Here is a 25,471-nt window from a genome sequence, read left to right as displayed (position 1 = left end):
CAAAACAAATTCCCACTATGTTCATTTATGAAACTTCTTAGAGATGAACCTACTAATGCAACTACACATCTGCAAATAAGAATTAAGTCCATCATTTGTCACATATACTTCAGAATTTTTGTAATAATAAAATAAATAAACATCATATATGATTAGGGACTTAGGGAAAATTGTTCTCATCTCTATGTCTTCGTCACTGAAGAAGCAAAGCCAGAAAATTCTGTTTGCTTTGTTATTTTAACATGTTTTTTGTTATGAATGAATTACAAAATCCAAAATCCAAAAAGATTGTCAAAATGACAGTTTTCTGTTGGGTTGTTTACTGGTATTTTAAAACATAAAAATACTGAGTAAAATAAAATTTGCTTATCTGCTGATGCTGGAGCACTTTGAAAGCCTCTTCTTTCTTTCTTTTTATGTCCAAAAATCGTTAGCTTTTTGCAGACTTTCATCCTAATACTGAACAATATCACTGGGACATTTATGTAATTTCCTTATATCTTGAAGAGTATACTGTAATGGGGGAAACCCAGCATTCCAAGACATGCTTCATGTCTTAAACCTGATCCCACTCAGGAAGGACATAGTCCCCAGTCGTCTGGCTACATCTTATTAGATTGGCCTTCTCTACTGGCTGCTTGTAACTAATTGAGCTACTTTTTGCATTGTTGAAGTGTGTGTTGTTTTGTATAGCTTTGTGTAACATAAACTTCATGCAGTGAACTATTATGTGATAAACTGAATTAAGGATAACAGCTATTTTCTTGATGTAGGCAGATTCATTACAGAGAGAGCAGGCTGCATAGATGAGAGACCTGTCTAAGACAACTCCAAGATACCTGGTTGTATATGTAACAGCTGGAATTCCACAGACACATTACATTTTTTATCCCAGTCTTGAGTGTAAGGAAGAAAGGAAAATAAGAGTTTATAGCCTTCTCAATGGTGAGATAATTAGGGACAAACTTGAATTGGAGAAGGATATGGAAGGAAATGTGATGTTCTTTCACAGTTACTATCCTGACAATCACCTTAAGCGATTTATAGAAATTACAGAAAACCTAAACCACTCTTCTGGTTTTTCCATTTTCCTTTTTTGCCATCAAACCAAACATAAAAGATCTGTTAGGAACCAAGGAGTGAATTATTCAGAGCGAATGGTAATCCAGGGAGGATTAATATACAAACATCAAAAAAAGTTTTGCATCACCCCAGTTCCCAGAACTCCTGAAGATACATGCTGACTGTGGATATTGTATCACAAACACAGTCCCTTTGACTGTTCAGAGATGTCACTAAATCTGCCGAAAGATGTAAACAGCCATGCATGAGTAGCACCTATTAGACGGAGGGGATCTGACAGCTGATCAGTTCCAGTCACTCCCCCAGGAAGGAGGTACACAGCTTGTGTTCTCCATAGTTCAACCATACCTAAACAGTCAATGCTGCAGTTTGATTGTGTCTGCCAGGAAGGACTCTCAACAAGAGAAGTGTCCAGGCATCTTGGAGTGAACCAAAGCAATGTTGTTCGGACATGGAAGAGATACATAGAGACAGGAACAATCGATGACATGCCTGGCTCAGGCCGCCCAAGGGTTACTTCTGCAGTGGATGACCACTACCTATGGTTTATGGCTCAGAGGAACCCTGACAGCAATGCTAGCATGTTGAATAATGCTTTTCGTGCAGCTACAGGACATGAGTTACGAGTCCAACTGTGTGCAATAGGCTACATGATGCACATCTTCACTCATGACATCCATGGCGAGGTCCACCTTTACAACCACAACACCATGCAGTGTGGTACAGATGGGCCCAACAACATGCCGAATGGGCCACTCAGGACTGGCATCACATTCTCTTCACTGATGAGTGTCGCATATGCCTTCAAACAGACAATCATTGGAGACATGTGTTTGGAGACAACCTGGTCAGGCTGAATGCCTTAGAAACACCGTCCAGGGAGTGCAGCAAGACAGAGGTTCCCTGCATTTTTGGGATGGCATTATGGGGGGGGGGGGCAATTTACACTGCTGGTGGTCATGGAAGGTGTCATAACGGCTGTACAATATGTGAATGTCATCCTCCGACCGATAGTGCAACCATTTCATCAGCATATTGGCGAGGCATTCGTCTTCATGGATGACAATTCGCACCCCTACTGTGCACATCTTGTGAATGACTTCCTTCAGGATAACGACATCACTTGACTATAGTGGCCAGCATGTTCTCCAGACATGAACCCTATCGAACATGCCTGGGGTAGACTGAAAAGTGCTGTTTATGGACAATGTTACCCACCAACCACTCTGTGGGATCTACACTGAATTGTCATTGAGGAGTGGGACAATCTGGACCAACAGTGCCTTGATGAACTGGTGGATAGTATGCCATGACAAATACAGGCATGCATCAGTGCAAGAGGTTATGCTACTGTGTTTTAGAGGTACTGGTGTGTACAGCAATCTGGTCCACCACCTATGAAGGTCTTGCTATATGTTGGTACAACGTGCAATGTGTGGTTTTCATGAGCAATAAAAAAGGGCAGAAATGATGTTTATGTTGATCTCTATTCAAATTTTCTGTACAGGTTTCGGAACTCTCAGAACCGAGGTGATGCAAAACTTTTTTTGATGTGTGTAGGTTGACAATTATAATTTTGTAGTTTATAGTATCACACATTACTGAAAGGTCTATTGCTGCAATGCCAGTAACTATGTTCTCCTGGAAACCTTTCTCTATGTGTCCCATGACAAAAATAACCTGACTTGTGTGGCATTGTTGAGCTGGACTTTTAAATAGTTTTAAGAAATGACAGGGAAGAGAACTTAGTTACCAAATATGTTTGGGTATTTGTCTAACTTTAATTTGGAAGCTGCTTTTTATCTTCTCTGTAATTATGAAATATTACAGATGCTGATGCAGTTGTTACATAGTTATAATGCTCATTGTTTGGTGTCAATTCCAAAATGTTTAATTTGCTCTTTACTTGTGTCCTCTATGTTAATGACATTACCATTTCATTTTCTATTGAGACCACTGTTTTGTGCCGGTAAAGAGAGAGGAGTAGTCTTTGCTTCTTTGGATCACATGATTTTTTTGAGTTGGAAAATATTTCATTTATCTTCCCATTAAGACTAAGTTAGTGTGTAATCTGGTTTCCTCTCTCTGTGCCACTCTGTTTAGTATGGTACGGTATATCTTGGTTCCCCATTTAACTTCCTCACCACAATCGAACAGTACTGTTACTGTATGCTACACTTATTTAGAAATATTAAAAAATCTGAACTTTATTAACCATTCTGACAGAAGGGTGCAGTATTTCATTAATTTATCCATTAAATTATTTTATTAATGAACTTTATCATAATTAATTCAAGAACTTCAATTATATAATGTTAAGTAATAGAAAAAGATAATTTTAGCAAATCTTTTTAACTGATATTAGATGATGCATCTAATAAACATAGTATATATTTCTTTTAATGTTTCAGTTTGAAGATTTTGGAAACTACAATGCATTTCATTTGCTTGAAAAATACAGACAAAGTTACTGCACATTCAATGATGACATACAAGGAACAGCCTCAGTAGTTGTGGCTGGATTACTTGCCTCTTTCCGTATCACAAAGACGCGCCTGTCTGACAACATAATACTGTTTCAGGGTGCTGGGCAGGTATCTATGAACTGTTTACTAAAATATCATCATTGAAGGAAATACTGTATAACTAACTTTATGTTGACTTGTGACATAAATGCACAAGTGTATGTCACCACGGTGCTCTGTTATTGCTTTTTATGTATCTCTTCACATTGGAAAGCAATTCTTGAGTCAAGACTTCAAGTGGCAGAAGTTGGCAGCACTTCAAAGGATTATTTTTTCTTAGAGAAATGAATTGTTGCTCATTTGAAAGGACCAGGTGAGAGTGGAGATTTGTTTTTGATAGTGACTGACAGCTGACAGCCATTGCATCAACCATTAGTCCTCTGTAAATATTCCTGCATTTTGCTGCAGTCTTCTCATATTGTAATTCATTCATACACAACAATACCATTAGTAAACAGCCTTGTGGTGATTCGGATGATTCAGTTATACAGGATTTCATTCTTTTGGAGTTACTTGGAATGTACACTTTTTTTACCTTGTTTCATGTGCTATTCTTTCACCTTTATTTGCATTATGAAGCACTGATAATTCATTATTTCTGCAGGAATAGCAGTTGCACTTTCCAAGTATGTTAACTGACCAAAATCCATAAAATGGGAAATGTCAGTTTTGCTGTAGGATACTGTTTTTTCCATTGACAATATGATTTTCGATTGTTTGATGATTACAAAAGCAAATAGTGATACTGTGTTGTATTTCATAGAATGTACAACAAGAAGTAACAGAAAAGTTTACATTCAATGATTCTCAATGTATTGGTAGTGGCATAAAAATTAGCTTAGAATTCGCCCAAGAAGCTAGACTAGAATTAAACAGCCTGCCTATAGGGCACCAGAGATTGAACATTGAATTAAACACTTTTCAGAGCTGTAATGTTTTCTAATGATAGAAACAGATAGATCAATTGCCCAACAAGTCCATGCAAAACACGTGTACAGCAAGATATGAGCATGCTTAAGAGGTTCATTACAAGCACTTGTCTTAATTTTTTAAACAATCATTCAGTCCTTAACACTTAGTAGTGCATTACATATCTCAAAAATAAATATTAATGGCTGTGTGCTAAATGAAACTCCACAACCAAACATTTTTATGTCCTTGTAGATAAGAAAGCAAATGTAGTTGGTATACCACAACATTAGCTAACTGAATCTGAAAAAGACATTTTTCTTCCTCATGGCTATGTTGTCACTAACATAATGTACAGAAAACAGAAAAAAAGATGCAGTTGTAATTATTTTCAAAGATGGCATGAAATTGGACAAAATTTAATGTGGGCCAATTTTGTTAGAAATCAGATTGAGTGTCCAACTGCATGATGATGACAGACCAAGAAAATGGTAGTTCTCTGTTCTTTATAGGTCTCTAAATCAAGCCATAAAAATATTCTTCAAAAATTTTGAACTTACAGTGAGAACAGATTTTTTGAAAAAAGGAAATATCACTATCTGTGGCAACTTCAATAGAGATATGACAGACTCTGACAAGAAAGTTTCAAGGTTGTTTTTTAGTAATCCAAAGTACCTCAATTTTTTGTATGAACAAAAGTGATACTTGTAAAGAAGCCTGCTTCAGTACCATTAATGTTAATTTATCTAGTGACATTTTTACTGTTAGCTATGTGGACAGATGTTTTTATGGCCATGAACTACTGCTCCTAACACTCTACAGCAGACAGCCAAGTCACACCAACAATTCTTTCCATGAAAAAGGTGTAGTGATTTGGAGGAGTGATAAGAAATTGTTGTTTGTGAACTTGTTTGCTGATAGGCTAAGTTATATAAAATGGAGGTTTTTTGTATGAAATTGAGACTGGACAAATTAATGTTGAAACTATGTGTGATGGGTTCTTTAGCAAATTATTCAGTGAGTGGTACCCTTGTTTGCCTTTAAGAAAGATTAATTTCAAAGTTAAGCCTAAAAGAAATTTACCAAACTGATATAACAGTGAATTCAAAAAGGTTAGGGAAAAATGTTGTTACTGTGAAGCATATATAAAATTAACCATAAATAGAGACACTAAACAGGATGATAAAAATTACAAGATGTATATGAAATATAAAATATTTTATTCACTGATCAGCTAGAACATTATGACCACTGATTTACTATCAGTACAAACCCATCCAGGTGATAGCAGCATCAGCTGTTGGGAAATGACTGCAAATCAGACACACACACGGTGCATGTAGTATCAGTGAGCGTGCTGTCCATGTCTAGAATGGGGAAGGTGCAAGATCTATCTGAGTTTGACCAAGGGCAGATTGTGATGGTCCAGTGGCTCAGCACAAGCATTTTGGAAACTGCATGACTAGTTGGGTGTTTGAGGAGTGCTATAGTGAGTGTCTTCAACACATAGTGAAATCAAAATGAAACCATATCCAGATGCCATGGGGATGGGGAGCCACCCCTCATTACAGTTGTCAGAAATTGTAGGCTGAGCAGACTGGTAAAACAGGAGAGACAGTGAACTGTGGGAGAACTAACACCAGACTTTAATGCTGGGCAGGGTACAAGTCTGTCTGAACACACAGTGCAGCCGATAACCCATGCATGTGCCAATGTTAGCACCACGACACTAACAACTGATATGGGCACATGACCTTTAGCAACGGACGTTGGCACAGTGGCAGACAGTGCACGGTCTGATGAATTCTGATACCCTCTTCTTCATGTTGATGGAAGAATGTGAATCTGTCATCTTCCAGGGGAATAGATCCTCGACATCTGTACTGCAGGATGGAGACAAGCTGGCAGTGGCTCAACTATGCTCTGGGAAACATTCATGTGGGCATCCAGGGGTCCAGTGTAGCTCATGCAGGGCACTATGACCAGCCAAGGAGTATTGTACACTAGTTGCAGACCATGTTTTGCATGATCGTTTTTCTTGATGGCGGTGGCACTTTCCAGCAAGATAATGCACCATGTCACACAGCCAGGAATATGATGGATTGGTAGGAGGAACACAATGGCAAGTTTCAATTGATGTGCTGACCCCCCAACTCACTGGATCTGAACTCAATTGAACACATCTGGGATATGATCGAACCTGGTGTCAGAGCTCATCATCCTCCTCCCCAGAATTTAAGGCAATTAGGTGGCATGTGTGTGTGCAGAGGTGGTGCCAATGCACTCCAGTGACCTGCCATGAGCTCATTTGCTGTCATGCAATGACACATCACTGCTGTTATCGATGCCAAAGATAGACGTACCATCTGTTAGATAGTTGGTCATAATGTTCTGACTGATCAGTTAAAATTTTCTCAAACTCTAAAGCTATGGGTAATGTCTGTCCATCCACCTACATTATCAAAAAGGCCATTCATTTGATCTATGAAACATAAACATTCAATTCATTGTAATAAATGTCTACAGTCTGAAATTTCCCTGAATCACTAAGAACTTCAAAAGTTATAGCAGTTTCCAAAAAAGAAGACATAAATCTCTCACATGATTACTGACCAGTTTCAGTAGTTGTGATAATTTAAAAAATTTTTGAAACTCCTATAGTACCAGCTAAGTAATCATTTGAAAGAAAATAATTTCCTTCCAAAGAATCAGATTGGTTACAGATGGGGAAACATGGGCTACAGCTTCAGCAGTTTATAACATAGTAAACCAGATAATCACAGCTTTAAGAACAATATCTTACTTTATACATGAGATAAGTAAAGCTTTTGATTGTAGTCCTTAATAAATATTCCTTGAGAAACTTGAACTTTATGGGATGCATAACACATCAATACAAGTAACTGATTCATGCTTAAGTAACAGAAAACAATATGTCTCTCCGAGGAAGAGACATTCTCTGATGAAAGTTGTTGAAACAGGTGTATCTCAGGTATCATTTCTAGGACTATTCTTTTTCATTATTGCAATCAGTTAATTGATGTATTATGTTCAGCACTCTGTGACCTGCTATGTAGATGACTCAGTGATGATTAACAGCCATCAAGACACAGCATTGTTAAAACAGTTGTCACTGGAATCACTAGATGATGCAGTGAAATGGTTCTTCTCCTGTGTAACCCAGATAAGATCCATCATCTTCTAATAGGACTAAATAATGGAGAGACAGCTTATAGTTAAAGGTTCTGAAGTGAAGCCACCCCAAAATATATATTAAATACATCTCTTGATAATGGATTACATAATTTATATTATCAGAGTACATTTTTCATATTTGCCACATGAATTTACATAACGACAGTCAACGTATTTAAACTGTTGATATCATCAAGTGATGTTTTTCAAATAATTATTAGCTAGGTGTAAGACTGTGCCTCAAAATGCTTCTTAGCTCTATGTAGCAGAGGTTTGAGTGCATGGTTTCTACAGTATACAGCTCTTACAGGCACCCTGAATATTCAATTCATTCAGCCTACTGGCCCTACATCACCTCTTCCTCATGTCTACATCACAAGCAGAATTTGGGCAGATGTCATTTTGGATTTCATCATATTCAGCTTAAGCCTATGTTTGCTGGGTTTTATGTTATAAGATATTATGTCCTATGAATGCATGCTGTTTCAAAGCATTAGTACGAAGAGGGTCTCTTGAAACTGTGTCTTTATTGGTACGATCTGCTGTAAGAAAATGATAGAAAACATCATATTTTCCATTAAAGAGTTTTTGTATTTCTTCATTTTCTTTTATAGCTTCTGTGCCATGAAAGTATGGCATTTCAGGGCAATGTAACACTGAATATGCATCAAAACTGGATCATTCTTGGTATGATTTGTTATAACTGAATGTCAGTTAATGGCATACCAGTGATTAATAGTTTCTTTGTGTAGAGCTACCCGTAGTTAATAAATATTCAAACACGCACTGAGAATATACTTGAATGGTTTATTAATTGGTATTACAGAAAAAGAAATACAGTTGCTATAGGCAACTTGTAAACAACAAAAACAGTAACCAAGGAACAGAATAAACATAAAAACAAAAGTTATAACTCCAAGCAGTAGGCAAAACATTATTCAGTGCTCCAACTGGCTGATTCAAACTTGGCCGTGCAGTCACTGAATTCGTGACACAACTGTATCTTGGCGCAAATGGAACTAACGTGTGCAGACACAGCAGTTGATGTGAATAGCAGTAGCTACAGGAGCCCCCTTGGTGAAAGCGGAGCATGGTGTGTCTTCTCTGAACCTGGCCAGGAAGTGGACGTGTCATCCGGAGTGGGTGGTGTGTAGGTTCTGCATCAACCTGTTGTGGCCACTGGTGCTGGAAGTCAAGGTGTTGCATCTGTCAGGCATTGAGCTCTTCACCATAAGGTGGGTGATGCCTCCTTGGAAATGTAAGCCAGCTTCACTCTGCTAAGAGACACAGTGTCCTGTTTGCCATTTACTATGATGACCATCACATATGTGTCTCTGCGCTGGATGCAACGGGGTCCAGCATACGGTGGCTGCGGTGGTGGCTTGATGCCCTCTGTATGTAACATAATGTGCGAACAGCTTTTGAGGCTGCTATGCACAAAAGTTGTTGGACAACCATGCATGGAGGCCTTTGTGGGTTTGATTTGGCTTACATCTTTCTGTAGCTTGCGAAGGAACTCTGGTGGGTCGTCCGTTTCTAACAGTAGGCCTGTGTCGACAAACTGATAGGTGCAAAGTCTTGCCATAAACCAATACAGTTGCCAAGGACTCTATATCTGGTTTGTATGTGGCTTATAGTCCCAGCAGGACTATGGGTAGTGCAGACGTCCAAGATGTCCCATGGCACATTAGCGCAGCCTTCAGCGTTCGATGCCAATGTTCAAGCATGCCATTGCTGACCAGATGATAATTGGTCATTTTGTGATGGACATAGCCACAGAACTTCGTCAAGTGTGTGAACAAATCTGACTCAAACTGTCAACCTCTGTCAGTGGTGATATGGAGAGGACAGCCAAATCTCGCCAGCTAGATTGATGTGAAAGTGGTGGCTAGTGTTTCCGCAGAGATGTTGTCCATAGGTACCGCTTCAGACCATTGCGTGTATCTGTCAATCATTCTGAATATGTACCACTGGCCATCTGATGGAAGAAGTGGTCCTACCACATCAAGGTGAAAATAGGCGAAGCATAAAGAAGTGTCCGGAAACTCTCCTATTCGGGGATGAATGTGGCGAGTGATTTTGCAAAGTTGGCAATTCTGGCAAGTTCTCATCCATTCATGGCATTTTCTTTCTATCCCTGGCCACACAAACCTTTGAGACACTAGCTTGAATGTTGACCGGACTTGTGGGTGCCAAAGATTATGTAAGAACTTGAACACTGGCCTGTGAAATGCAATGGGAAAAAAAAGTGTGTGATCTGCCATGTGACACTTCACAGTACAATTTCATGTTCTCACCAGGAATATCAACTTGCTGTAACTTGAGTGGTGCAGTGTCATCAGGCAATATGATGTGTAGCTCGGAATCTTCTTGTTGCACCCTGGCACAGCACCATCATGTCCACAGGCTATGAGACACTGGCCACTCCAGAGAGGCAGTCCACAACCACATTAGTGATGCCTCATGTATGGCAGATGTCCATACTAAACTGGCTAATAAATTCTAATTGGCTGTACTGCTGTGGAGAGCAAGTGTTGCTGTTTTCCTTGATGACGTATATGAAAGGCTTGTGGTCAGTGTATATCACAAACTCTCGTGCCTCAACCTGTGGTCGAAAGTACTTGATTGCTTGACATATGGCTAAAAGTTCCTGATCATATGTGCTCCATCTTTGTTGTGCAGGTGACAGCTTGTGCGAGAAATAAGCCAGTGGCTGCCAGGCATTGTCCACCCATTGTTGGAGGGCTGCACCAATGGCTAACTGACTCGCATCCACCACTAATGCCAGTGGAGCTTCAAGCTTGGGGTGTGCCAGCAGTGCTGCTTGTGCTAGGCTCTTTTTGGTTACTTCAAAAGCCGCATTCATCTCCTCTGTCCACTACACAGGAGAACTGCTCTTAACCTTGGGACCAACCAGTGCTGTGTTGAACTGTGCCTGTTGTTCGGCAGTGTGTGGTAAATGACGGGCGGTAAAAATTGAGCATTCATAAGTACCTGCATATCTTTTTTATTGTAGGTGGCTTGGGTAATTGCAATATGGCTTCAACCTTCTCAGAGAGTGGTAATGAGCCTGATGAAGATATTTGATAAACCCAGGAAATCGACTTGATGTTGGCCAAACACACATTTAGCTGTGTTTAACATTATGCTGTACTTTTTGAAACGCTCAAAAACTTCTCTCAGGTGCTGGTGATGTTGCTCCTTGGATGATGAATACGCTAACACATCATCCAGATAGGCAAAACAAAAGTTCAACCCACGCAAGACAGAATTGACGAACCTGTGCCAGGTTTGAGCAGCATTACGCAGGCCAAAGATCATGAACTTGCCTTCATACAACCCAAATGGCATAATAATAGTGATCTTTGGAATGTCCTCTGTTGCCACGGAAATCTGGGTATACGCTTTTGTGCAGTCTATAACACTGAATACAGTAGCTCCATGTAGTGTGTGGCTATAGTCTTTTAGTAGTGGCACTGGGTAGCGATCAGGCACAGTCCACGAGTTGAGCACTCTGTAATTGCTACACAGGTGCCAACATCCTCCCTTTTTGGGTACTAAATGGAGTGCAAATGACCGTGGACTACTTGAGGGTTGGATGAAAACTTCTCGTAACATTGCGTTGAATTCTGGTTTAGCAATGGTGAGGTGTCCTGGAGCCAATCATCTCAGTCACCAACATGCAGGTGTTTTTTGTGTGGTTGACTGTATTGTGCAAAACTTTCTGTGGCACACCTGGAGGCCTTGTTACGGTCGGGAACTCATGGAGCAGCAAGCAATACTCCTCTTCTGATACCTGTATAACCTTGATGATATATGTTATGGCATCACGATGGTACCCAGTGGTTATAAGTCCAGTAACATTGTCTATTAGGTAGGAATTTGCTGCATCCGGTAGACATTGATAGTGAGCTAATAAATCAGCACAAATTATTGCTTCTGCCACATCTGCTATGGTGACGTCCCACGTAAACTTATGGTGGAGCCACATGCCATACATTGCAATTGCTGAATTATTTGCAGCAGACAAGCTAAATGCAGTGGGTGGCCTGAAACAGTGCAGAGATACTCTGGGCAGGATAGTAAGGTTGGACCCTGTGTCATTAAATATTTCTGGCCTGATACCCTGTCAGTAATGAATAGGCACTAGGATGTAGTTGAGCAGTCGGTGGCGCCTACATCCAACCGCTGTTTGTATTTTGGTAGGTACAGGGGTTAGTGCACTTTGTAGCCTGCTTTCCAAATCTTCTGTGGCACCAACAAGTGGTCAGACCAGCATCTGATACAGACTGATTCGAGGAACAGCTCCTAGATCATTTGTGGCTACGTCCTCTGTAGCGACTAACACCTCCTTGTGACAACAGTGTGCCAATATGTGCGCTCAATGCATCAACTTTGACGGACAGAGCATTGTAATCTGTGCCTGAAACGGGAAGGGCCACAGATGGGACACTACCAGACTTTGTCGCAGCACTAACCTGTAGGTCCGGAGCGATGGCATCTTAGATGCGGTCAGCCAGTTCTGCAACAGTGTCCAGGGACATCTCTGTCTGCGATGTGATGATTGCCTTTACCTGCAGTGGCAGACGGCTGCTCCAGATGCAGACGCAGAAGATTGTTGGGCACTGTTCTGATGTCCACCTTTCTGCAGAGGTGACACAGGTACGGAGATGGTTTTTCTGTCACCTATATCTTCCTGAGTCAGCACTTGTCTGATACGGTCTTCCTGTGATCTTGCAACTCTATGAATAAGCTCAGTCTTTAATTTTTTGTATGGATTCTCGGTTGGCAGTGCCGTGATTATATCTTGAACTTTGGAAGCATAGCATTGCTCGAGCTGACTCACTATTAATGCAAACTTAGTCGTACCTGCTGTAATTCCAGCACAGCAAAAGCTGGCATCAATCTGAGCGAATCTTGAATTTTTTATTACTTGGTATTACAGAAAAAGAAGCACAGGTAACTTGTAAACAATAAAAACAGTAACCAAGGAACAGAATAAACATAAAAACAAAAGTTATAGCTTCAAGGAGTAGGCAACAACATTATTCAGCACTCCAAGTGGCAGATTCAAACTTGGCCATTTATGCCATTCGTTTGTTGCTGTGCAGTCACTGAATTGACGACACAACTGTGTTGATGAATGTTGCGAATGGAACTAACGTGTTAGGACACAGCAGTCAACATGAGTAGGGGTTGCTACAATGGCTTCAGGAAACTGGACAATACAAAAAACACATCTGCATGGAAGTTTATGACAGTTAATGGATACACACTTGGATTTACGAGGACGACGGTTCAATCCCGCATCCGGTCATCCTGATTTAGGTTTTCCGTGATTTCCCTAAATCGCTCTAGGCAAATGCCGGGATGGTTCCCTTGAAAGGGCACGGCCAACTTCCTTCCCATCCTTCCCTAATCCGATGAGACCGATCACCTCGCTGTGTGGTCTCCTACCACAAACAACCCAACCCAACTTAGATTTACAATGCAAAAGTTAGTTGGTTCACAGCCTGCTTTCTCCATTTTTTAAAATAAAAGATTCTGGGACTTGCTTATTAATTTAATGGCTGTATGCTCTGTAATATTAGATTTCATGTACACATACAGCTCTCTCTCTCTCTCTCTCTCTCTCTCTCTCTCTCTCCCTCCCTCCCTCTCTCTCCCTCCCTCTTTCTCAAGAGTGAGTTTTTTTATTGTGTGAATATGCCATGGAATATACGAACAAACTACAAGACTGTTTTCTATGGCACTGTCTCATTAGATCTCAATTCAGTATTTATTTATTTATTTATTTACCCAAAAATCCCAATCACAGCACAAGACAAAACATTAACCATGCAGTAATGCTAGTACATGTAGCACTAAAAATTTCTCCAAAACACAAAAAACAAAAATGTGATGTTGGCAGATAAATATGCTACCTAAAGCTCTGACCTTGGAGTTAGCTTTTAGTGTCATTTAGTAGTTGATTATGATTTGGAAAGAAGATACATGTGTAAACTATTGGCCAGAGTGTGATATTGACATATTTCACTCCTCTCTCCCTCCATTCCACACCCCCTCCCCCTCCCCCCCCCCCCCCCCAATATTGGTTGCATGACAGACTGAGCTGTAGCGTAGCCCAAGGTCTGGTTTGCTCCAATTGATAAATGTTACAGCCTCGTCTAGCATGGAAACTACAAGCTACATCTGATATAACTATTTAGGAAACAACAACAGTACAAGGAAAAGGACAGACTGCTACTCACTGTAATGATGACATGTTGAACTGAAGACAAGCACAATGAAAAGACACTTAGCTTTGAGCCAAAGCCCTCTTCAGGAAAGGAAACACACATACATTCACTCACATAAGTGAGAACACCTCATGTACACATGACCACTACCTCCGGTGGCTTGGACCAGAATTCTCGACATTCCAGTCTGAGCTGCTGGAGATGGAAGTCCTCTGTTTGTGAGGTGTGCTTGCTTATGTGAATAAATTTGTATGTGTGTTTCCTTTACTGAAGAGGGCTTTGGCTGAAAACTAATGTATAACAGTCTTTTCATTGTGCCTGCCTGCAACTCAATGTGTCATCTTTAATGTGAGTAGCAGTTTATCCTTTTCTTTATGTTGTCGATATTCCAATCTGGAGTTCTCATTGCCTGTAGAAAATAAGTTGAATCCACGGTGATGTGGGGAGATCACATCAATCATATCTGGAAATGAATATCAAGGACAACATGCCTATATAGAAAGTAAGATGTGCAGTTACCTCTGATTATAGAAGACAACATATATTGAACTGTTCTAATCTCATATCTCTTGTGGGCTGCTGGAGTGGGTGCACTCTTCACATGTAAGTGATACACTGAAAATAAAAAAAAGTCTTGAGAAATGTGTGACACTTGCCCACGAGCCCACTGTCAGTCTCTGTTCAGAAAATTTAAGATAGTCAAAATTGTAATCTACACATATACGTCTCATCATTATGCATTAAGTTATATGTAAGAGGAGATATTCACCAGCATAACACAAGAAGTAAACTGTAAATTCCAAAACACTGTTCACAACCTCTAGTTTGCACCATGAGAAGATTGGTGAATCGTACAGCATTTTGATATTTTTATAGGCTTCACTTGGTATTGCTGGACTCTGTGTGAGGGCAATGCAGGAAGAGGGAACCTCTCTGCAAGATGCAAGGGACAAGATCTGGATGGTAGACTCAAAAGGACTGATTGTCAAAGATAGGCCTTCAGGTGGAATTACAGCTCAAAAGTCAGTATATGCAAAAATCCATGAACCTATCAAAGATCTTGAGGAAATAGTTGAAACAGTGAAACCAACAGTTATAATAGGTAATTATCAGATTTTAATAAATAATCTATTTTTATACCTATATAGTTTAACTTATTTACTAAATCTATACCAGTCTCAATGCTGCATTTTGCTTTGAAGTTCAGTTTCTTCTTGACCACAGCTTTAGTTTTTCTTCCTATACTGTGCCCGGAGCTTGAACTGCTGCAGACATTGGTTGAGTTGTTTTATAAAGCATAATTAAAGAGCAAAATAGTGGTCCACAAGGATTCATCTATATCATTTTGCTTATTTCAGTCTTAGAATGATTTTCACAGGTTTATCCCACTGAATCAGGTGCCAGGCCACCTGTGAAAGCAGCCATATTATTTACCAGCTCTGCTCCAATCAGTGCACGGATTATTATATTGCTATGACTACCAACCAACTGTCCAGTGGGATGAACAGCCACTGCCAAACTGTGGCCAAGAGAAAAGTAGACTACCCTGTGGCACAATATGCAGCTGAACATAACATGCTTGATTTCAATGGCTGCATCACTACCCAAACCACATAGATCCAGCCCTCCACCAGCAGCTTTTCTTTCAACTGCACAGATGGAGCTATCCTTATAACACATTCTCTGCTCTCATAATTATCCCAGCCTTCGTCTATGGCAACATATTGTCCCTACACCATTCACCCATAAGTTTCCACCCCCTCTGTCCAATGATCTCCTCCACATTGTCCCCTCCCACCCTCTTTGTTTTTCTGCCCTCTGACAACTTACATGCCCATCTTTTTCTGCTGCTCTCCTTTTTTGCTCCTTTTTGCCCACTTCCCTGCCCAGTAACCTTCTGATACTGTAACACTCCACAGGACAACATTCTTCTCTCTCCTCACCCATGCACTACCATCCCTTCTCCTTCCTGCCCCCTCCAGATTGCTGCTTGCATCCCAGATTAAGGTGAACTCTGGCTCAATATGCTGGAGTTGGCAGTAATGTGTACATAAGGTGTGCTTGCTTGCATGTATGAATGGTGTGTGTTTCTCTTTTGCTGATGAAGGCTGTGGCTGAAAGCTTTAAGTAAGTGTCTTTCCCTTGTGCCTGTCTGCAACTTAACATGTCTTCTTTACAGTAAGTAACAATCTATCTTTTCCTATATTGTTGATATTCCTACCTGTAGTTTCCACCGTTTACACAGAAATCTCTTTATATTTTGCTATGTAAAAACTGAACAGTTGTAAAAATTATCATATAATATTAAATTCTGTAGTCGTTTTTAAGTACACTGATACTTGTATCATGCATATGTTATCACTTATGCTTATATGAAATGTTTTTTCTCTCTGTTTATGTAAAAACTGTAAATTGTGTTCTCTCACTTAGTAGATATAATTAATGATTTTGATCAATGGGAATGAACTATGAAATTTAATCCCTGAAAGGCTGAGAAACAAATAATATCTAATAATTAACATTTATCCAGAACATATGGTTTCCACAGAAAGGAAAGGTTTTATTCATACTGTGCAGTTATTTGTAGGTTGCATTTTAGTGGAATACATCAGCCTTTGCATCAGCCTTATGTGAGCTAATTAGAAACTCAATGGTACAAGTACAGCTTCAGTATGGGATGGAGATTACTGGTGACTATATAAAGGGCCAGACAATCCAATCATACCTACGGTAACTGTAAAACACACTTCCTCAATGCTGAAAAAACTAATTTTACTAATTTTAAAGAATCATGTGATAACTACATTCTAATGCTCTATCTCATGCCCAAATTACAGTGTAGAGGCAGCTCAACTACAACTTATCCAGTTGATGAATCAAGTATGAGCAAAGTGATCCAGTAGAATGACCTGCTTAGTCATCAGACATGTGAAAGGTTTCATGTATGAGGAGCTCATATAAGACGTTCAGTTACTAAAATAACATGTTCACACCATTTAGTTTACATTGGAATATTTAAAGTGTGCAGCAATCTGTGACAGTTGCATATTCATGCAGGCCTCTGCATTTGAGATGAACACTTCAAACCCTTCCACCAAAATACAAGAAAGTGTGTCATTCACTGTAATTTACTGTGAAGGATGCTGCATGGCATGCATAAAATGGCCTTTTTAATTAAAAAGGTGTGTTATGCACTTTTGTTCATTAAACCTTATTATTCCTTATATCATCATGCATCATCTCCTGCAGTTTAACTAATTACTCAAAATCGTGATGTGTATGAAAAGAGCGTTCTTTTCTTCTTATCAATGGATGTCATTTTATTTACGTTCAGCTACTTATGTAACTCTTGATATATATTTTGACTGTTTTAGGACTACTGAAATTTAAAAAAAACCTTAAATTTTTGTTTAAATCTGGCTGTAGTGCAGACATACTTTTGCCAAATGTTTTGTTGAAGATTTGCGGGAGCACTTGTAGAAATAATGTCTTTCTTACAGTGCCTGCTAGAGTAATATTAAATATTCATTTTTTTAAAATCTCGATAACAATAACAAAATGTACATCTTCCCTTCCCAGGCGCTGCAGCTGTTAGAGGGGCTTTTACACCAAAGCTGTTAAAAACTGTGGCAAAATTCACAGAGCATCCCATTGTGTTTGCATTGAGCAATCCTACAGAGAAGGCAGAATGTACAGCTGAGGATGCGTATGTTAACACAGATGTAAGTGACTCAATGAATGTGAAAATATAAGCAATAGGCTATAGCATTTTGAATGAGAGAGAAATGATCTGTTGCAATTGCAAGAGATCCTGCCTTTTTGCAAGATACTGCAGTAATTTCTCCCACATCATGAAACTGAACATAAGGAGATGGTAATGCATAACATTTGATGGGAATAATGCTCCAAAATATATGCAGAAAGAGATATATTGCTTAATGGGACTCAACCATTATTTCTGTACATGGGACAGCTTTCAGTTTGTAATCACTTCTTCAAGTGTGCTCTGTTTCATGTGAAAATATTATGAAAAGGATAGTTGCATTACTCACCATATAGCAGAGATGCTGTTGCAGATAGGCACAACAACTGAGGCCTCAGCAACCAGAGACTGTGGTCTTGTGTGTGTAAGTTGTGTTTGCATGAGTGTGTGTATATATGTTGTCTATTTCCAACAAAGGCCTTTTTGGCCAAGAGGTCCCTTTCTGACAGTCTTTTTGAGTGCCTGTCTGTGACTCAGCATCCCTGCTGTATGGCAAAAAGCAACTATACTTTTCACAGTATTGTCCCATAAAACAGTACATTCTTCTTATATTAGTTTATGTATCATAGGCATTGCAACATTCCTTTTCTTGGTCAAGATCTAAACATTTAGTGCAAAGTTCTAATTATAGATTGAATTTTCATCAACATCCAAATAAAGGGCTTTGCAAATCATAGAAGTCTTACAGCAGGAAACATTACTTTTGCAACAGATATGTATCCTGAAGAGTTCAAAGCTGGCTTTCATTGTTGTTCATGTATGCTCACTGCAGGCATCCTGGTTGCTATGCTTTATTGGATTATGTTGCATTCCTTAGCAGTTTTTGTATTTTGACTTGTTTTAGATAAAAAATCAAACAGAGGTATATTGATGATTTTCTTCATTTATCCAGAACAATTAACTGCAACTGTCTCACACTGGTTATTGATTCACACTAACAATTCAGTAACAAATCTCTGTAGCAATTAATTTGAACTGCTTTGGCCTGACACCATACCTTATATAGAAATATAACAATTTGTGGTGCTTACAGTTTTGTTATGATTATTATCTTATATAATTTACAATGAAAAAAAACTGATACAAAATTATTTATGCACGACAGTATGCTTGACAGAAAATAGACATATCTTACATAAACAGTTTCGTAAAATACAGTCTTCCAATGTTAAAATCTATAGGAAGAATACTTTTAGGAATTATATTAAAAAATTTCATTAAAAATAAAGTAATATACCATATCCCCATACTAGCAGTAACTTCAATTCTAAATCTTCATTATTTTATATAAAATATAATGTTCCAGCTCATACTGAAGACTTGTAATTAAAACTTCTTTACATTATGAACAAATGTTTTTATAATTTAATAAGTTTTTTGTTATCCTTTGAAGTGTGATTGTTACTCTTCTTCGCATCACATAATGATAAACGCAAGCTGAATATTGGAACATGGTCATACATAAATTCTTACATAGCAAAATTACCAGTGTATCAAGAAGTAAGCAGAAAAGGGTGCATCATGCACTGCTATTGGTGTCTTGATGTGTTACATTATAGCATCCACAAGAGAAGGAAATGGTCACCTCCCCCCCCCCCCCCCTTTCCCCTAAATCAAGATGTGAGATGCATTTAAAAAATTCTTCCACATTTTTCATATTATTTTGAGTAGACATGTTGCGGTAATCCCTATGTCTCTCACTCTATGAAAGCCATAGACGTCTCCAAGATGGGACGTGGATGTGGGGGTCACGAAAGAGCACTTGCTATTTCATGAAATATGGAGTACAGGCTCTTTATTCACTACATAAATCTTATCTATTTCAAAAAATAGTTATCTGTAATTCTGCTAAACTTCAAGTTTGACCTATTTTGGCATTATGTCACTGGTGTAATAAAAGCTCTGTCGCCATGACAGTTGCTGTGTAACATTTGTTTGTTTTGTGGTCATGCTTTTCATAGCAATTTATTCAGTTTCTGTTTGCTTGGTGGCAGTATTAGCACCATTGAATGTTGAATAAATATGTGAACCTGCCCAGAACAGTGTCAAAATAGTCCATAAGTTCTTCTCTGTTGCTTCTGTTTACATATTGTTATCAAGCTATAATATTGACTGATCCTACAGTCCAGAGTGTAGAGTCAGCCTCAATTCCCTGCTCACACAATTCCTTCCTCACCTCCTTAACCCTGGTTGTAGTGTACCTTGTTGATATCAAATCAACACTGACCATAGTAGTAAAAGTTCATATGACAACTAGGTCTGCAGATGATTAAGATATTGAAAGAATAAATGATGAGATAAAAGAAATTATTGAGGTAGTTAAGGGAGACAAAAGTTTAATTGTGGTAGGGAAGCTAAATTTGATAGTAGGAAAAGGGAGAGATGGAAAACTAGTAGGAGAATATGGTCTGGGGGAAAGTACTGAAAGAGGAAACCATTTCTAGAATTCTACCAAGAACATAATTAATCATTACTAATATTTGGTTTAAGAACCATGAAAGATGGTCGAAGGACAGTGGGAGGTTTCAGATTGATTATGTGACTGTGAGATGAAGGTTTTGAAACCACATTTTAAACTGTAAAGCATTTCCAGAGCCAGATGTGGACTCCAACCATAATTTTTTAGTCAAACTGTAAGTTAAAACTTACAGAATTAAAGAAAGCTATGAAATTAAGGAGATGGGGCATGGATAAGTTGAAAAGACAAAAGATTATTAGGAATTATAGCAAGCATAAGACAATATTTGGCTGAAACTGGAAGGGAATGTAGTTAAAGATGAATGGGTAGCTTTGATGTAAGTGGGTAGCCTTGACAAATGAAATAGTGAAGGTAGCAGATAATCAAACAGGTAAAAAGACAAGGCCTAGTGGAAATTCTTATATTACACAGAAGATACTGAATCATTTGATCAAAAGAGAAATTATAAAAATGAAGCAGGTGGAAAGCAGTAGTCTAAAAATGAGATTGGTAGGTATAAATGGCTACGCAGAATTGGATAGAACATAAAAGCAGGGCTGTAGAAGCTTGTATGACAAGGAGAAAGTTAGGTACCACCTATAGAATGATTAAAGAGACCTTTGGAGAAAAGAAAACCAACTGTATGAATATCAAGAGCTGGAATGGCATATTAATACTAAACAAACAAGGGGAAGTTGAAAGCTGGAAGAAATATATAGAGAGGCTCTACAAAGGAAGTGAACTTGAAGACAATATTGAGAGAGGGAAGAAAGAGTAGATGAATGGGAGGTATGGTACAATGATGAGAGTTTGACAGAATGCTGAAAGATATGGTTATCAGACACTCTGTCATTAAGAGATTAATTTTTTGTCCAAATTTTCTTCCTCTGTTTAGTTTTTACCCTTAGTAAAGAACTCTCTCTTTTTATACTTATGTCCTATTCGAAACTATATTTTATGAAATAAATGTAATCTTAAAACTTTTCTTCATGAAAAATGACTTTGTTACAGTTTCTTTGGTTAATAAATGTCATAAATATTGTCAATGCTCGAGCTTCCAAATGCAGGCAAAAGCCAACTTCACTAATTTACATTACTTTCTCCACCATCTCCTGTCTGATTCAAGTATAGTGTGGCATGTGTTCTTAATCTGTTAGTCTTTACTATAAAATTGGTTTCAAGTTAACATTTGAGGGTGAAGAGGGTTCATCCAAGACTCCTCCATGAAAAAAGTTTAAATCTAAAGGCAAATATAATCAAATATATCTCAAGAAGTGGGAAGATACATTTGTGTGGTTTGAGCCAGGACCAGATGAGAGCCAAGCATTCTGTATTTTGTGTAATACACATTTTAATATTTCAAAGGGTGTGGATTAACTGACTTGAGGCAATGTGCTCCATTCAAGGGATAACAAATTAAGGAAAAGTTCAAACAAACTGATGAGCTATTTTGTTATCTTAAAAGGTAAAGAAAAGTTCGATAAAAACACCACATGTGAACTTCATTTTATGTATGCAGTGAAACATAACCTGAGATATTCATGTCTGGACTACAGAAACATAATCTGTGTCCAATGTATTTAGAGATTCTACAGTTGTTTGCAAACTTTCATGTGGATGCAGTAAAGTGGAAATGTTTGTGAAGGATGTACTAGCTTCTAAAAGTGCAGAAAAGACTTTAACATTATTTTCATTGGCAACAGACGAGTAGTTCAGCAGTCATCAAGATTACCTCAGCAATAGTGTGAACAAAGAGGAAGTGGGTGATAAAGTTGTGAACTGGCCTGAATTCTTTTGTTTGATACCTGAGCAAGGTGTGCCAAATATTTCCCAAGTGCCAGGAGTTTTGTTTAGTATTCTTGATTTCAGTTGCCTTTGTGGAGTGTATCATGAAGAATAAGTGATGTGACACAAGAAACAAATGTTTAACAGATTTAATTAAGAGAGAATTTCAGGTAACAGTGAACTATGAAAGCATGTCCTGTTCAGAATTTTTTTTTAATTTACAAAGTGATAATCAGTTATTGAAAAGTGCCAGAAGTTCAGTGAAATACAATTAGAATCAATTTGAATCTGACTGACTATCCCTTGAAAATGATAAATGCATATTTTTTATTTGTTAGATGTTTACTCTTGCATTATTAATATTTTGTGCACTCTATTGATATATGGAAGGGCTATGTAATTCTTTGCATGATATATTGTTATAGAAAAGTAATGAGTCATCACTCTTTTTTTTTTATTTCACAAAATTTGGCAACCCCAGTGATTGAGTTAAATGCAAATAAGGCCCCTATGTAGAGAGAATTCCCTGAGAATTATTGAGATCCTTGGGAGAGCCAGCATGACTAAACTATTCCACCTGGTGTGCATGATACAAGAGATGGGCAAAATACCTTCACACTTCAATAACAATGAATGATTCCAATTCCAAAGAAGGCAGGTCATGTTATCATTATTTAACTACCAGTTTAATGAGTCATGGTTCCAATTAACACAAGTTATTTACTGAATAATTAAAAAACTGGTAGAATCTGACCTTGGGGAAGATATGTGTGGGAGAAATGTAGGACATGTAAAGCAGGACTGACCCTAAGACTTATCTCAGAAGATAGGTAAGGAAAGGCAAACCTTTGCTTATAGCATTTGTAACCTTAAAGAAAGCTTTTGACAATGGTGACTAGAAAATAGTCTTCGAACTACTGAAGAAGGAAACCAAAAAATTTGGAGATTGAATTATTTGCAGGGAGAAGCAATAAAAATTTTGAGGTTTACTTGTGACACTATAATTCCATCGAGGTCAGCAAAAGAACTTGGAAGAGCAGTAGAATGGAATGGATAGTGTCTTGTAAAGAGATTTATAAAATGAACATCAAAACAAGGAGAATGGAATGAGTCTAATTAAATCAGGTGATGCTGAGGGAACTAGATTACAAAATGAGACTAAAAGTAGTAGGAGATGAGTTTTGATGTTTGGGCAACAAAATAAATTGATAATGGTCAAAGTAGAGTGAATGAAAATGCAGACTGGCTCTAGAAAGGAAAGCATTTCTGAAAAAGAGGAATTTGTTAACACTGAATATAAATAAGAATTAAGAAATCTTTTCTGCTGATTTGTCTGGAGTGTAGCCTTATGTAGAAGTGAAATGTGGACAATAAGCAGCTCAACAAGAAAAGAATAGAAGCTTTTGAGATGTGGTACTGTAGAAGACTGCTGAAGATTGGGGGGGGGGGGGGGTAGATCAAGTAACCTATAAGGAGATACTGAATCAAATTGGTGAGGAAAAAATAATTATGATACAACTTGTCTAAAAGATTGGATCAATTGAGAGGACATATTCTGATTCATCCAGAAATTGTGTTTGGTATTATAGGGAGGTGTGGTGGGGTGATCAGAATTTAAAGACCAAGGGATGAACATAGCAATCACATTCAAATTAATATAGGTTATCTTTGTTATTCAGAGATGAAGAGGCTTGCATGAGATAGACTAGTTTGACGAGTTGCACTAAACCAATATTTGAACTGAAGACAACAGCAGTAACAACATGGGTCATAAGTTTCCAAAAGGACACTTGCTACATCCCTGTACAACACAGTTGAGACCATTGGTGGCTTGCTGGGTCTACTTTCAATGTGATTGTAGCAAACCCTGAAAAACATGGACATGTTGTAGGGGTACTCTTCTGTGCTTCATATTAGATTAGACTAGATTTACTTTCATTCCAATTGATCCTTAGTGAGGAGGTTCTCCAGGATGTGGAACATGTCAGAAAAACAACAATACAGGACAAAATATTTACAACTAAAAACAAATAAGCTAATGTACCATTCCACCGGTCCCAAGTGGAATGATCATTTTTTAATGAACACTATATGAAAATCATTTTACAAATACTAATGCACTGAATTTAATATAAAAAAGGTTTTTATTCATTTATAAGGTAATAAACATGTAATACAACTACTATAATACTTATTTACAATGAACACATTACTGCACTGAAATGGTGCAGAAGTTAGATTGTACTTACACACACACACACACACACACACACACACACACACACACACACACACACACACACACATTTACAATGAACACATTACTGCACTGAAATTGCGCAGAAGTTATATATATCAGTTGGTTTTACTGAGAAATTCATCAATGGAGTAGAAGGAGTTGGCCACCAATAAATCCTTTAGGCTTCTCTTAAACTGAATTTCATTGGTTGTTAAGCTTTTTATGGCTGCTGGCAAGTTATTGAAAGTGTGTGTTCCTGAATAATGCACACCTTTTTGTACAAGACTAAGTGACTTTAAATCCTTGTGAAGATTATTCTTATTTCTAGTATTGATTCCATGAATTGAGCTGTTGGTTTGAAAAAGTGATATATTTTTAATGACAAATTTCATTAAGGAATAAATATATTGGGAAGCAGTAGTTAGTATCCCTAGTTCCCTAAACAGGCTTCTGCAGGATGTTCTTGAGTTCACACCACATATAACTCTTACTGCACGTTTTTGTGCCCAGAAAACTTAAGCTTGGTTTGATGAATTACCCCAAAAAATAATCCCATGTGACATTATGGAATGAAAGTAAGCATAGTATGCCAGCTTTTTCATTTTTATATCGCCTATGTCTGACAAAATTCGCATTGCAAACAGAGATTTGTTAAGACGCTTCCACAGTTCTGTGGTGTGCTCCTCCCAGTTGAATTTATTATCAAGCTGTAAACCCAAGAATTTAACACTGTCCACTTCTTCTATCTTCTTGTCATCGTATGTTAGACATATACTCGTGGGACACCCCTTACAAGTCCTGAACTACATGTAGTTTAGTGACAAAGAATTGGCTAGGAACCATTGATTAATGTCCACAAATATTTTATCAGCTGATCTTTCTAAGACTAAGCTCGATTTGCTATTTATTGCAATGTTTGTATCATCGGCAAACAAAACAAACTTGGCATCTGGTAACGTTACTGATGAAAGGTCATTGATATACACAAGAAAAAGTAAGGGCCCCAAAATGGAACCTTGTGGGACCCCACATGTAATTATTTCCCAGTTGGATGATGCCTGATAGCTTGATACATGTCTCTTTCCTAATAACACCCTTTGTTTCCTGCCAGAGATATAAGATTTGAACCATTTTGCAGCATTTCCTGTTAAACTATAATATTCTAATTTACTTAAAAGGATATTGTGGATTACACAGTTAAATGCCTTTGACAGATCACAAAATATACCAGTTGCCTGCAATTTTTTGTCTAATGCATTAAGCATATTTTCACTG

At 38.2% G+C, this 25,471-nt stretch overlaps 1 protein-coding gene across 1 annotated transcript in view; it reads left to right on the top strand.

Moving 5' to 3' along the window:
- Positions 1-25,471, top strand: part of LOC124595031 (NADP-dependent malic enzyme-like) — a 107,331-nt gene that overhangs the window by 51,460 nt on the left and 30,400 nt on the right. Inside the window, exons 6-8 of the mRNA XM_047133592.1 lie at positions 3,495-3,677; positions 14,828-15,053; positions 17,531-17,673. Coding sequence (XP_046989548.1) covers positions 3,495-3,677; positions 14,828-15,053; positions 17,531-17,673 — 552 coding nt within the window. The remainder of the gene's footprint in view (positions 1-3,494; positions 3,678-14,827; positions 15,054-17,530; positions 17,674-25,471) is intronic.

This window comes from Schistocerca americana, chromosome 2, assembly GCF_021461395.2.
Source record: "Schistocerca americana isolate TAMUIC-IGC-003095 chromosome 2, iqSchAmer2.1, whole genome shotgun sequence".
Lineage (NCBI taxonomy): Eukaryota > Metazoa > Arthropoda > Insecta > Orthoptera > Acrididae > Schistocerca > Schistocerca americana.
Note: the sequence above shows the minus strand (reverse complement) of the source record. Positions and strands in the feature narration are given on the sequence as shown.